The sequence below is a fragment of the Tympanuchus pallidicinctus genome, unplaced genomic scaffold, assembly GCF_026119805.1.
Source record: "Tympanuchus pallidicinctus isolate F22 unplaced genomic scaffold, pur_lepc_1.0 scaffold1, whole genome shotgun sequence".
Taxonomy (NCBI): Eukaryota; Metazoa; Chordata; class Aves; order Galliformes; family Phasianidae; genus Tympanuchus; species Tympanuchus pallidicinctus.
The window spans coordinates 82,728,887-82,744,437 of record NW_026294618.1 but is presented as its reverse complement, the minus strand read 5'-3'; the positions used below and the strand labels follow the sequence as shown (position 1 = coordinate 82,744,437).

The 15,551-nt window shown below is 41.2% G+C and overlaps 1 protein-coding gene across 7 annotated transcripts in view; it reads left to right on the top strand.

Annotated features, from left to right (window-relative positions):
- The window catches only part of TTC7A (tetratricopeptide repeat domain 7A), a 161,067-nt gene that overhangs the window by 87,178 nt on the left and 58,338 nt on the right, over positions 1 to 15,551 (top strand). For 5 of the 7 annotated variants that reach the window (XM_052684050.1, XM_052681689.1, XM_052686376.1 and 2 more), the window contains one exon: positions 15,265 to 15,420. The exons of 1 other annotated variant lie outside the window; for it this stretch is intronic. In XM_052684050.1, the coding sequence (XP_052540010.1) occupies positions 15,265 to 15,420 (156 nt within the window). The remainder of the gene's footprint in view (positions 1 to 15,264; positions 15,421 to 15,551) is intronic. One more of the 7 variants, XM_052682452.1, reaches the window with a different exon arrangement.

The window sequence follows — 15,551 nt, the reverse complement described above, 5'->3', positions numbered from 1 at the left end:
AGGGATAGGACTTGATGATCTTTGTGGGTTCTTTCCAACTCAGGTTATTCTATGATTCTATGGAATGTATTGGATTAAAACAAACAAAGGCACCTGGTGAAACCACTGGTGAGTGGAAACAGTGTTCCTATGTGGGAATGTTCCTGTGTATCTAAGTGGGTTCCCACATGAGATGGTTCATGCCACCACCAACCAGCTGTGCTGATCTCACTCTTGGGGGGACTTTTGATCAGTGTGGGAGGGCTTTAATCTGTGCTTTTCCTACACTTCCAGTAGGATGTGTTTCTGTGATGGATAATCACACACCTCCTACTTTCCAGAGCTGTGGCTCTCTTGTGTGGAGAGGCTTGTTCAGAGCTGTGCACTCCTATGTTGGGAGATTATTGCTTGGAGAGCGTGGGTTCGTTTGTTTTTGCATCAGGACTCATTCACATAAAACTGCACATTGGAATCAGGGTGCATATACTGAATTGCCTTTCAGTCAGGAAAAGTTCTTTTGTTATTAAACTAGATGGTACATTCTGCTGTTCCTGTAGTGCTAAAGCAGATGGAAGTGTTTGGAATCTCCTTTGTTGCCAAGGGTATAAACAATGTCAAAGGGCTCTACATTGTCAGTTTAGAAATGCCAGCTGGAAAGAGGTTTCATTTTTAAGTCCACTTGAGAAAAAAAATAAGGGGAGGAGCCAATACATGCCCCCTTTTCAGCCTTCACACTGGATGATTTTCTCCTGCAAACTTTCGATAGTAGAAACTACGTTTTTAAATACAGCAGTATTCAATTCTGATGCCATGTAATTGATCTGTGCACGAGCTGGTGTCTCATTTTACAAGTACGGTAGTATGTACTGTGAATCTGGAAATTCTTGGTGTAAGCAGCATTGTAAGTGAGCAACAATTTGGTTTTTTTTCCTCTAACATAGTAAAGCAAGGAGGCATTGTAAAATTGCAGTACCAGGAAAAGGTGGTAGTAGTATGCACAAATTATGTATTCCAGCAGGTACTCATTATTTGCCTACATGGACTATGTCATTAATCTGGGATTAGCTGCAAGATGTGGAAGAGACAGAAATCATGGCTTTAGGTGTCAGTCTGAGTACTGTTATTACACAGAAGAACTAGTGAAGCAGTTCTGTATCCAAACGGCACCTTAAGGAAATCATGTTTCTTTCAGGGTAGGGCAGATGTGCTCTTCAGCACTTATGGGGCTGTAATAAACTGCAAGATGGGTTGCAAATGATGCTGCGAATGAGAAGAAAAAGAAAAAGTGTGTTTCTGTATCATTAAGGACAAAACCATATACAGGTTCTCACAAATGAATGAATAAATTCTGAGTGTTTCCTCTGATGTGTGAACTCTGAAATTAGCACCGCTGAGTTCTGCACTCTAAGAATAGTACAGCATGTCAGCAGCGAGAGAGGAAGGAAAAGGAAAATCAGGAGAAATATGACTTTCCAGCCTTCCGTAACTTTTGAATCGCTTGAAGCTTAAGCTTTGGAGCATACAGGCTATATCTGTCACTGCAGAAGTTAACTAAATAGCCCTGCATCAGCACTGTAGTAGAAAAATTACTAGTGATTGGCTTTACTCCAACCTGAGAGAGATGCTTACCGCAGGAAAACAAGTATACAAACAGGACTGTATTTTCTGTCCTCAGCACTTGTAAGTGCTTATCTTTGCTTGCAAGCAGGATCTCTTTGGACTGATGGCCTTTTAATAAAAAGCATAGTGTCTAGATTTCAAGCAAAAGAGAAGGAAAGCCACTCTGGCAAAGCTGATATGCCTGACTCAAGTAGGGGAAAAATTACACCTGAGAATAGTGTAGATGGCCTGAATCTGACTGGAACATAGTAGCTGAGTGTGAGCATCCACTGGCTACCTTAGGCAGTGAGGACTTGTCATCTCTGTTTCCACTGGGGATCTTATAAGCCACTTTTCCAATAATATACATAGTAACATGGCTGAAAATATTTTCCAGAAGAAAAACAAAAATGTGAAGCTAGAATATATTCAAGGCCAAGGGAGATAGCATATATTTTTCTTGCTGAAATTAAACTTTATCAGACTATGCTGGTTAAAAAAAAAAAAAAACAACTGGCAAAACAAAAAATCGTAGTGCTTCAGTATGTGCCTTTCCTACCAACTGCTCTTCAAAGTACGTTACATGCATTTTTTCCATGAAATTCAAAGGCCTCTCAACAAATGTTATTAAACTTTATTGCCACTTTCTCTTGTACATGACAGCTGCTGCTAACAGCATAATTGGCTGGGGAGGAAGTCACTGTGTGTCTTGTTCTGTGCATGGTCCCTCTAAATTCCTTCTGGCACTGACAACGGCTTTGGTATGTATTATGAACAATGCTGCTTATGCTTGCAGCAGTTTAATAGTGCTATTAAACTGCTTCTCCACAGTATACAGTAATCATCATTAACGCATGTCAAGTTTGGTCTTTGAATAGAGATTGAAACAGGACCGGTAGTTTCTGAAGTTTAAGGCTGTAGTTGCGTGGAGGTTTTATGTAACAAATACCTCCAGCCTTAGTCAGGGCCACTTGTAGTGAGAGTAACTATAGCAACAAAACAAAATTTCTGGCTAATGAAGGAATATTTCCAGCCAGTAGGACATCAGTCTCTGATCCAACCCCTGAAATACATGTATTTATCAGTTTTTTGTGTAATGCTATTTTGATAGTTACTGCCATCTTGTCAAAGATTTTTTTTTTTTTTTTAGAAAATGTCATTTCTTTGCTTTCAATGTGTTGTGGGGTTTTTGTTGTTGTTGTTGTTTTGTTGTTTTTTTTTTTGTTTTTCCATAAAAATCTGTGGAGGGACTTGTTCCATTTTTTCCCTTTGAATGGAAACATTCTGATTGTTTATTTTTTTAACCTGCTTTCCTAAAGAAAATAGTGCAGTTGGGCTTTTTATAACATTGAACGCTTTTGAAAATACTGTCTGATTTGAAACAGATTTTAGTGGAATGGTAGACATCCCGTCAACTAATATTATTGCCCAACTTTCCCAGGAGCAAATGGCTGCATGGGGAAACCCAGACAAGGAGGTGCAGTGCTTTGCTGTGCTGTGTTCAGGCTGGCAGCAGCACAGCAAGCAGACATGGCGGGGACCTGCCACATGGCTCATGGCTCCAGGGGGATGGACAGGGTGGTCAAAGCTGTAGGGAATTAAATGCCACTGGGGAAATGAGCAGTTTATTGCGTTTAATGAAGAGACTTATAAACACATATTGTTTCTCTGTCTTACGCAGTCATTGGCATTCATAAGAGATGACAGCAAAATGAGTAAGGAAGGTAATGAGGGATGCTGCAAGAGGTGATCAGTGCAGCCATCCAAATGCGCATGTTCTGGAGGTGCAATAAAGGCTGGGGTTTTGAGGGGCCCCCAGGAATCAACCTCCTTAGCAGACCAGGGAATCCTAGCCTAAAAGCGACAGCCATTTATGTAATGGCAGGAAGAATTACTATTCCGTAAATAAAATGGTAACATAAAACCTTGGTTAGAGCTTTTCTTTTGCCAAACCGATGTTATGTGAGGAGCAGGAGTACATTTTTAAAAGAATAATGGCATTTGCTGAAGCAAGCTGAAATTGTGGTGCTAGACTCTGGCTTTGCCACCTCAAAGCTGTAATAGCATTTGGATAGTCTGTGTGCAAGTCCTGTCCTTATCCCAACTTAATAAACCAAAAAAGCACTAGTTTTTAAAGAGATCCTTGATCCTATGCTAGCTTGTCTGAATAATTGTCATTTCTAAAGTTCAGTAATTTTCTGTTCAAGTGGGTTAGCGACACTTTAAGTGCACAAACCTCCAATAAAATTAAATGTATTTTTGCACTGGACTGTACCTCCTCTTTCAAGCAACAGCTTCTTGCCCCTAATAATTCCCTAGCCATTTAGCAGCAAGGGCAACATGCAAGTAAATTGAGATGTGGAAAACAAGGGAAAGCAGAGAGAAGTGTAGACTGTTACTTGGCTTTTTGAAGAGCATAGGAAGTCTGTCTGATGCATTTGTGTAGTTTTCTGAGGTTGTTCCTGCATAGAATCATAGAATCATTAAGGTCAGAGAAGACCACTAAGATCATCTAGTCCAACTGTCAACCCATCACCACTGCCCGCTGACCCATGTCCCTCACAACAACATCTACACGTTCCATGAACAGCTCCAGGAATGGAGCTCCACCACCGCCCTGGGCAGCCTGTTCTGATAGAATTAGCAAGTCTGGTAATGCCCCTTTTCTACATAGTGAGAAAGGTGTTCGTCTATCAGTAAGCTGGAAGGAAACAGTCATTCTCTTGCAAAACTGTGTTTCCTGGATAGTATATTGCTATAGTAAACCATATCAACCCCAGGCCCTGCCTCTTTCCGATAACATTCTCTTTGACCTTGCCGGCGTCCTCGTGATGTATCACATGTTTTGTGATCTGTCTGTACACCAGTGAAAAGATGGGGCAGAGCAGCAGTTTAACAGGGAGTAGCATAGCAAACGTCAGATTAAGCTGTAAGAAAGAATAATCTGCCCAGCTCAAGTTGGTGAGATGGTTGTAGAGAGGCAGAACGTAAAGGCCAGCGCTGGAATTTTACCATATCATATGATTTAACACCTACGTTCATAGAAAAATGTGACATGGAGTCTTTAATATCTTCAGTTAATTAAAACTTGGGGCTTACACTTCATCTAAAATGATTTAATGGCTCTAACAAAATATGGGAGCAGGTATTAAAAAGGATGAATCTTAAGGGGATGAATGTAATCTTAAAGACCCAAATAAAAGCAATTTAGTTCAATGTATTAAGGAAAGCTGGCCAGATATTACTGAATCCATCTCTTTCATTTGATGGTTGGAGTTTTTCTTTTGCTCCCCCTAAGTCAGCTACAGCACTAAATCCTATAATAGAAACCTTCTAAAATTAGTAGAACTGGCTGAGCTTTCCATCTTGCTGCACTGTTCTGGTTAGGATTATTAATGAAAACCTGAACTTTTGCCTTTCTTTCTCTGTTTTATAAATTAATAATAGGATGAGTTAATGCAGGCGGTAAGTTTCAGGCTTCATTTTATATCATATCAGCTTATGTTGTTTTCCCAGAGTATTTAACCTTGTGGTGTTCTGTAGCAGCTTTAACACTAGAGGTTTGGTTTGGTTTGGTTTGGTTTGGTTTGACATAAGTGCAGAATTGTGCTCTTGATTTGTGGTCCACAAGTTAATGCTTGTGGATTGGACCAGCTCATCTCTTGGATTCTCTAGAACAAAGATCCTAAAACTGTAGATCACAACTTTGTTCTGGATTGTAATAGTGTTAGCAGATAGCATTGCAACAGTCTGAAGTAGGTCAGAAGCAATTGTGGCTTCCAAGGTTGCAAGCCCACCATGCTCATAAAAAGTAATCCTAGGTGCTTTGGAACTGGCCTGCACTCTAAAATGCAAGGAAAAAAGTGACTAAGAATCCAAGCAGAATGGTTATGTTGTTTCTTTGACTCTGTAATTTAGACCTCCTTCCTGAGTAGCAGTAATAAGCAACAGAATTGCTCATTTGACAAAATGAGTTGCAGTTTGATTTCTATTTATGGCAGCAAAAGAAAAATTTGTCACATGAATGTGTCCTGAGGCACAACAACCCATGGGAGGGGAAAGGGATGTATGAGTCCAGTGCCCTGGCTTTTAGTTGCAAGGGGAGTTTTGCAGTGTAGGTAGAGAGGAGTGATGTACCTGAATGAAACCTCTTGTCTGCTGCTGCAGGTGCATGAAGCAACACGAAGCGTGGTGTTTAAAAGACAGGAGATGGTTCACAGTGGTGCAAAGCTGTACCAAGCTGTGCCATGCAGCCGCTTCAATGCAATTAGTTAATTTAACAAGAGAGCACATGCAGCTTAGGGGATAAATGTTTCAGTGGCTTAATCCATTTCCCAGGGTTGTCTTTGCTGGAATAACTTCAACAAAACTGTATTGTGAAGCAAACCGAGTAGATTATGTTTTACAACTTAAATAGTATCTAAATGATAACTTTTATGGGCTTGGAAATTTATGTGCTAGGATTGTTGCCATGCAGTGGCTTTGCAAAGGTGATATTTTTGTACATCAGGCTTCAGATGCCCATTGGCTGTAGTCCTGAATATAGCGATCAGAATTTGTATCCCTTGGAAACAGCAAACCACGCTCAGAACAGATGGTAGTCTGAAATACATGGATCTGCAAGGTTTACTGAAGCAGACTTCATCAGATTTGAGTGAATTAAGTGCATGACGTTATTTACAGTTTTCAGTAGAGAAGCTTTAGTACAACTGGAATGACACTAAAAATCCTGCACTTAGAATGACTGAATAGCAGGTATTACCTGGAAAATAAGTTTATGTGTGGAGAGACCTGACAAAGCTGTGAGCTTGGCATAGAGTGGGAGCAGAAGGGGAACATTTAAAACGGGAAGGCCTATATCTGTATCGGACAGGCAAATGCAGCTACTGTGAAAGTTTATTATAAATAAGGAACAAGGTGGAAGTAAAAAAGCACAAGGAGCAAATTCAGTCATGCCATAAGGAATCACAAATCTGACCCATCAAGGAACCTGTCAGCTTGTAACAGAGACCATGTTTCTCTGAATTTTAACCCATTCTGTGTCTCATTCATGCTAAAAGTGCCCTGAAGTTCATGTGGTCATGCTTTTAGTAACTTCTGCAGGGATTCCTGGAGAAAGATACTCAAGGCTATTGTTTTGAATACTCTGTGTACAGGAATTGACTCTGAGGACATAATTCTCAGTATTGTACAGTTAGTGTGTTGGAATTTATGCTGTTGTTTCTGCTCAAGAAAATAACTTGTGCAGGCTGATGCAGGATTTCCTTGAGCCACTGGATAGCAAATATCATAGTTATCCTGAGCAAGGATGTAGTTGTGCAGTGCTGGGATTGCACAAGTGAAATGCTCTCACATCCTCCTCAGGCAGCATGGCAGTAAGCTGTACCAGCTCTGTACGTCACCCACTGACATCCCCTCTCTTTTAGCTGTTTCCCTAGGTAGCCATGCAGAGTGGGCTGTAGCTGAGTCAGAACCACTGGGTACATGAAAGCATTAATTCACTGCTGCAGGTTTGAGGAGCTGCTTCACTCAGGCAGCATCCCTCCCTGCCCCCTTTTTTTCAACCCCTCCAAAGGCCCTTTTATGTGGTAGGTGGACTTGATACTTTCACATGCTCATGCCCTTTCTCATACCTGTAATTTAGCATAATTATGACTTGACAAATGCATGCAGTGTGCTCTCATCACCGTTCAGTTTGGTACGTATATCTAGTGAAGTTTTCATAGCTGGCTACTCCATTTCTCTTCTGCTTGGGGTCATCTTGTGCTGAAGCCTGATAAACAGGGTAATTACATGAAAAAGGATTACAGCTCCAAATCTTTTCCAGTAAGGCTGACGGAAGCTATTACTTCATATTCTGTTAAATGGCACATGGTAATTCTAAACACCTTCTGGATTTCTAAGGAATTGAACAGAATCTATTTAAGAACAAAGAGCACTGATTTTTATCTGTATGGTTCAATAGTTTTTAAACCCTTCTCTTTACAACAGGATTTAGTTAACGGCATATAGCTGCAGTCAAGAAAAATAAAAGTGTCACATTTCTCTCCAGATGCATCTTGGTCCTGGGGATCTGATGCAAAATGTCAAATTTCAGGTGCACACTGTGTATTTGAACTGTGCTTCCTCTGGATGTCATTCCCTGAGGGAATTAATTATGGTAGGATATATCACATGCACAATGACAGACTCTGTTAAGCCTTCCCGAGGCAAAGCTGCCGATCAGGTCAGTGAGAGCCTGAGTGCTTTCAGTTGCACTGGAGTGAATAAGGAGTTCTGTGCAGTGGCTTTTGGTATCCTTTCAGCAAGGTACTTCAGGGCACAAGAGTGCAAGTACAGTGCCCTTATTGTGATGGGAGCAGGGAGGAACACTGCCCATGTGTTGGATGTATTGGTTTAGAAAGGAAGGGAAATAGAAATTAAATTGTGCACTCTGGGTTATAGTTGGCTTTCATGATGGCCTCATTCAAGAGGGAAAATAGAGGCATACATAAATGCAAAGCATTTTTTATGCCTAATGGTTAAAACACAGTGCAGATATGATACTGTTATACTTTGAGGTTGACATCTGTTCCTCCCCTTCAGACTTATTTCAAGGAAACATTGGTACATGCTGCTAGCTTATCAGAAGGCACAGATTATAAATACACGCTTCTCACTTATCCCAGTATGCTCAGTTCTCTTATTCTGCAGAGAGCTCTGTACTGAATTACCAGGATACATGAAAGAGAATAAATGTGGAGATGTCATTATGTCCTTGTCAGCAGGAGCAGGTGCGACAGAGCTCACTCCAGCTCCTTTCTGTCTCCTGTCTCGGATGGGCTTGAAGGTGCAGCGTCTGCCCCCAGGCACCTCTCAGATCAGCTGCAGGGCTGCATCACCAATCAGCGTCAGCAGCCCCGCAGAATAAGCCAGGCATTTCCATGAAAGGCTTCTCTGCACAAAGGAAAAGGGAAAATATAAAGCTTTTCCTCATGAAAGGCTGGGGCTTGCTATTTGTCATCGCTTCTCTTCCTTTCCTTTTTTCAGTTGCAGTATCCTTATGGAAGAACTGAACAGTTGTGTTTTTTTGGTGAGTCACCGAGAGTCTTTCAGGCAGTTCATTCCTTTTTTTAATTTGTGGGCTAGAATTCAGAAAATCTATGGTTTATTTAAGGGATAAGGGAGGAAGTCAGCTGGTACAAACTGATCAAATTGCACTGACGCTGTACTTCACTTCTGGGTTTATCTGAGGTGTGCTGGTTTTAGGGAGATGAAGACAGCCTGCCTCAGCTTTTCTGACTTGAAACTTGACTGCCAGATCCCCAGTTAGTATGAAGAGATGAAAATCATTCGTTTCAGTTGAACAGAGCTGACTCCCTTTGGTTCTCTGGTCCTGATTGTTCAGTTCCTTGTAACTGTTTCACTGCAGCTGTTAGCTCCAAATTATGGAATAGAGTTCAGTTCTATAAAGCACTATGGTGTTAAAAATACGTGAAGATCAATGGTTGTGAAGTGCTGGACCATTTCTCCAAAAAAACAAAAGGTCTCAGTTACATGTGGATAAAGATTCAAAAAAGGTATCCCACACCACTAATCCCATCACCTGTACTGAACTGTATCAGTGAGACATTTTTTCAACAGCCGAGCTTATTTTACTCTGTAGTATTTAAGTTGTATTCACGATTGCTGACTGAGGAGCATTTTCAGGCTATTACTGTTAAGAAGGCCAAATGTCACCATTTTTGAATGCTTAGAATATAATAACTATGCATGTTTTCCCTCAAGGATTTTCTTAATCACACATGCAGTGCTTGAGATCTGTAATACTGTGTCATCTTTTATCAGCACATCTGGAAGACCTGTCATGTTGGGAAGATACTAGATGTAACAGATACTGTAGAAAAAGAAACCATTAATCTGATTTAAGGTTATATCTTCCATGGATTATCTCTTTTTTTTTTTTTTTCTTTTTTCTTTTTTTTTAAACCTTGGCTGTGTTTCTCATCTTTCTCTTGAGGTTTTCTGTTTTTGTTGGCAGTTAGTGAAATTTGTAGAGTATTTCTGACAGGCTGAGAGACAATGCTGGCATTTCTTTGTTAGTCAGGAGCAGTGACTCAGCTTATTTGTACAGCATAATGCGCACCTGCTGGAGTCGTATGTGCAACATTGAAGTTTGCTGCAAAGCTAAGAAATGAATCTTCACTTCTACAATAGAGCCTGCAAGATTCTGAACTCTTATCTGTGTTCACCAGGGTTATATGGGGCTCTCTCCTAAGAAAAACTTGTAGTGAAGTAGTAATCAAGGAGTCAAGCTGTGAATATGCATTCTGTAAGTAGGCTGATGAGTGTAGTCTTTTTAGGAAGAAAATCTTAAGTACTGTTTTATGCTTAGTTATATGTTTGTGCTGAAAAAACAGAACTATTCCAGTTAAGCAGAAATGTCTGAAGGGCTTTACCCATAAGTCAGTGTCTATACGTACACAAAAGAAACTGGATTTATTTGGAAAAAAAACACTACAGTTGGACTGTATTTCCATTGTGCATTTAAATCATCACGTCACAGAATGGCTTGGGCTGGAAGGGACCTTTAAGCCCACCCATTTCCAACCTCCTGCTGTGGGCAGGGCTGCCCCCACCAACTCAGGCTGCCCAGGGCCCCATCCAACCTGACTTTGACACCTCCAGGGGATGGGGCATCCACAGCCCCTCAGGGCAGCCTGTGCCAGCACCTCACTGCACATAACTGGAAACATACAGTGCTGATGGTGTATGTCTTAAGTTTGGTTTTGACACTTGGTAGCAGTTGTAGAAATGTATGAAGATAGGACGTCATCCTGTTGTTGCCTATAGTGGGAAGGTAACATGATGAAAAGCTGCCAGTCTCAGGTCTGCATATTCTCAGACTTAACACAGATTAGGAACTACGAGACCTGACCCTGCAATTAGCTTTGTGCAGAGTGAAGAAAGGAACTTTGGTAATACGTTTGCAAAAACAAGCTGTGGTAAAGAAGCAGGCCAGTGTTGCCATGAATGCAGTTTTATCATTTTCTTAAGTCAGAGTGCTGTGCAGCACCAAATGGTAAGCACAGGTTTTGTTGGTTTAACTGAAGCTCACCAGTTAAAGGAGGAGTGAAAGTGCAGCAGCACATTCCATAGCACTTCTGACTGCTGAAATCTAGCCCTAGGTCTGCCTTAAAGGTCATGCTCCTGTGTCTTCCTGCTGCTGTGTTCAGCTGGCAGTGGTGCTAACACAGACTGTAATTACATCATGGCTTTGCTTTGCAGATGTAGATAAATATGATTCCTGCTGGTAGCAAAATATCCATTTCTTTCTCTCCGATTTTCTGCAGTGAAGTCAGCAGTTTTGTGTCTACTTACCACAACATGGATTTGTTCTAGATTCTGTGGGGCTTTCCCTGAAGTAAAGGAGCGTTTATCTGCTTGCTTCATTCCTGCAAGTTCTTTCACCTTTCTAGTGTGCCTTTGCCTTTTTTCCCAGCTAGCAGTGAAACCTTCTCTCCCATAACTCACTGAACATCTTCTCACAAAAAGCACTGTTTCTGAGCTGTCATACTGTATGGTGGGTTGCCATAGTCAGAACACAGGCTAAAACTTGCCCACACACACCTGAGAGTCAATATCCTATAGTGAATTCCTTGGCTTTTGGCAGATTGATTTCCGTTGTCACCTTCACTGAGAAGCGCGGGCAGTGAGCTTGAAATATCAGCGGACAGGCTCTGGCCCCTCTAGTGTTACTCATGTTTACACTCAGTCCTCTGTGACTCTCATAATCTTTCTCCTCAAAAAGAGCTCGATCCACCAAGGTCCTTAAGCACATGCTTAGTTTTAAGTGGAGGAGTAATTGACTTGTTGATTTCGGCAGGACTACTCATGCTTGAAGATGAAGACCTTTTGTAAGTGCTTTGTTGGAGCAGCGCCAAAATGGAGTAAATCATATTGCCCTAAAGCAAAGTGATAGAAGGAGTGAGGTCTATTTGACAGCACTGCATAATGCATTTTAAAAAGAAACAAATGCCTTGTTTAAACTAAGCATATTGTTCTTATAGCAAAGCTGAATTCTGTGTGGTTCTCTCTTCCTAGTACAGTGGGTGTGTGACGCAGTTTTTCTGTTAGCTCCAAGCATCTTCGATATGGAAGATTTTGTTAATGTGTTAGGTTGGGTAGAAATGTTCTACTAATCCTGTGGGGAGAGTTCTGCTTTACTATATTTTGTTATATAATTTATACAACTGTGAGCATGCTATCACTTCTTACTACTTTGACACACGGTTAATTAGAAAGTATTGTACTCTATCTTAGTGATGCGACACAGGATTCAGACTTACCTTCTCAGGCAGAAGACGTGTACTTGGTCACAGTTTAAGGTGACTTGCAGGCTGATGTTGAATGCAACTTCAGTAACCACAGTCCTGATATCCTTTCCTCTAAAAGCTGCCTAAACTGCATCTCCTAGAAGCTTTTCTGAAAAGCACAGCAGTTGAGAAGTGTAAATGAAGCATCCAGTTCTGCAGTCTTTGGGGAGAGGAGGAATTGGCAGCGTAAAAAGTACTTCGACTTTGTCCTGTAAATGCTCTTTTCTTGTCTGGCAGGATCTCAGCTTAGCAATTAGAGAGCCTAGGCCTTGTTTCCTTTTTCATTTCTGTAAATGGAGAGTCCAGTGGTTGTGACAGCATGGTAGCTCTCAGTTCTGCCCTTCTAAATTAATTTCCATTTAATCAGGACTGGCTGGATTTACCCAAGGGCACATCTGATGACATCCTGAAGGCTCAGGCCCAAGAGATGAGAAAATGTTTTAAAAGTGGTGACAGTTATGTGGGGTCCCAACCTCCTTTCCTTCCTGTCCACAGATTACTCTGAAGTTGCGAGCACCAGCATTAATGGATTAAATATAAAAGACAGTAGGAAGTGTTGATGAATAGATAGTAGATAGTAGATAGATGATGAGTAGATGATGAATAGGTAGTAGATAATGTTGATGAATAACCTTTGCAGAGATTATTCCCGCTGTCTATCCTGCAGGGAACAGAACATGGCTCTTGCGTGTCATATGGGCCATATGATGCTGGTCCCACTGTCTGCCCTGCGTGGATGTCAGGGGGATATTCTTTACAGAGAAGTGGTGAGGTGCTGGAACAGGCTGCCCAGAGAAGTTGTGGATGCCCCGTCCCTGGCGGTGTTCCAGGCCAGATTGGATGGAGCCCTGGGCAGCCTGGTCTAGTATTGAATGGGGAGGTTGGTGGCCCTGTATGTGGCCGGGGGGCTGGAGATTCATGATCCTTGAGGTCCCTTCCAACCCTGTGTGATTCTATGATTTCTGAGTGCAATGTAGTGCACCAAGGTTCCCAGTACACTCCTGAAATAGCACTGCTAAATGCACATTTTTGTGTGGATCCTGGCGTTTGGAGGCTTGAAAACTGTCCTTTCTTTTTCTAGGTAAGTGTCGAGTGCAATGGCAATTATTCCTTGTAGCTGGGCCTTGTCAAAACAAACAAACAAACAACAAAAAAAACCACAGTAATTCACACACACACGCAAAAAAAAGCAACCCAACACTTGCAAACTAAACCTCAGTTTAAAATCTTTCAAAATGTTCCAACACAATATCTAGTATGTAGTCCTAATGGAAGAAGTTGATATCAACACTCCACATAGCAAGACTGTAATCTCCTTTTTCTATTTAGTGTAAGGGTAGTAATTTGGCTATGCAGTCAGTTAACATTCCTTAAAGCACTGCTGTATCTGCATGATGGAAAACTCCATCCAGCATCTTGTGACAATGCAAGTAAACAGAAAAAATGGGTGGCTTAGATCTGATGACCCAGGCAGGTCAGATAATCCTGGTGAGTTCTGCCAGACTGTGACTTTGTCACATCTGTAGTGAAATGCAAGTGCTATGACCAAGGTTGGTGCTTTTTCCTTCATGTCATAAAGTTAACATTGTTTTTGGTGAGTAGCTTTTAGTCAGAAATTTCTTGTTTTCTGATGAGAAGGTTTGTGGGGATCATCTTGGTTTTTACCAGTGTACTGTTCTGTGAGCTGAGCCAGATGCTTTCATTCTCCTGGCAGTTTGCTTTCAGAACCAGAAGGAAAAATTCCTTTGTGCTTAAGAGTTTCCAGATTTTGCTGTAAGCAGTTGTGAAAATTATCTTTGTCTTTACTCAGGCTAGATGTAGAGTGAAATGCATGTGTTTTTTGATGACACAGAATCATTTTGTTGCCAGCTCCTCATCAGGGCGAGAGGAAGGTCAGAGTTCCTTTCAGATGTGTCACCCAGAGGATCCTATATAACACAGAGAAAAAAGAGAAAGAGCAGGGCTTTCATCACCTCTGCTAACAGCTAGCTCGATTCCTGTGTTCTTAACAAAAAGCAAAATATTGCAAATCTAGGCTTCAAAATGAACATTCTAATTGAAAGGAAAGGAAAAAAAAGAATGCTGATCACTCATTTTTGTGCCTTGGTTTTTGGGGTATAGCCAGATATGGCTTAGTTCTAGAGAAAGATGGAGATGAAGACTTTCAATGCTTTCTTTTCCAGCAAGTAATTGTGTTTTTTCTTCCAGCAGACTATTAGTTGCTTTGTTGTTGTTTTTTAAGTGACAGCCTGCGTATGTTTAGTGGATTAAGGGGATTTGTTTCAAGGCCTCCTTCTAAGTGTAAGTAGCAGTTTCTGGGTGGGCTGTATTAATTATGAATCATATTTGCACTCTGCATCACAAGTGAACCTTACGGAACTGAATGGCCAAATAGGACTGGCTGCAGACGTGTTTGTTTTGGAATGTTTGGATCCATGCATAGTTTTCCTCCTACGCTGTGTGCAGGAACTTTTTAGGTGCCTTTTACTGGGGGGCTAAGTTTAGAAAATCACCTTCATAATGTGAATGTTAAATAGGTAAGAATCTACCTCTCTGGAAACTGTGCTCATCCTGTGCAGTCATAGCTTGTGGAGCAGCAGTAGCTGAATTACTCTTGTGGAGAATCTGGGCTCTGAACAGGGCATTCTTCTAAAGAGGGGTGTCATCTTTGAATCTGCTTGTTTTTCCGGGCTGAGGCTTGTGGTTCTTGTCTTTATTTTTTGTTGATATTGGGGGGGAGGTGGGGATAAATGGGCAATGAGCCATAGGCAGTATGTCTGTAAAAGTATATGACCAATTTATTTTTGTAGGGAAAGTGATAGATTACATGGCACAGCATGAAGTTATAAAAGGAGGTTGCAGTCAGCACTGCTGGCATTAATTTAACTAGAGAATGTGCCCTTAAATGTCAGGAGACTGCAAGAAGCACTGAGTTATTTGAGAAGACAGCAACTTTGATGTTGATGTTATCAAGTAGAATGTAGAAGATTAAGAGCAGCTTACCAATTTTGCCATTTTTTTCATATTGATAACATGGCAAGGGCTTTAGCAGGTGCTAAAGGGAAGGTTAATTGTTACGATAAAAGAACTTGAACTAATTGGCTTGTATAGGTGACTCACCATTGTAGCTAAACTCAGCAGCAATAAACTAAACAGCTAATTCGCTGTGAAGAAACTGCAGTTCTAGATACAATTTCTCTTTGTACTAGCAGATAAAACAAGACCATACAATCTGGGTTATAAAAAGAATACAAGCTGTAATTATATTTATGCTATCACAAAATGTAGGAATGGCCATTCTTGATCAAACTAAGGGCTTCTCTGTCTTCAGCAGGACATCTGGTGAATGCACAGGGAAAAGCATGCAGAAACGTGGCAGTGGGATGATCCTTCCCCTCATATGTTATCCCTGCTTCTGTCAGCTGAGTCGTTCTGAGGCTTTCTGCGCCAGACGTTGCATTAAGGCAGAGTTTAATGCCTCTGATGGGTCTGTCATCCATGAATTTGTCTAATCCCTTTTTGAACCTGTTTATGTGTTTGCTCCCAGATCGTCCCCTAGCAATAGGTTTTGCATTTTACTTTTGCATTGTACAAAAATACACTTCACTTGCTCATTTA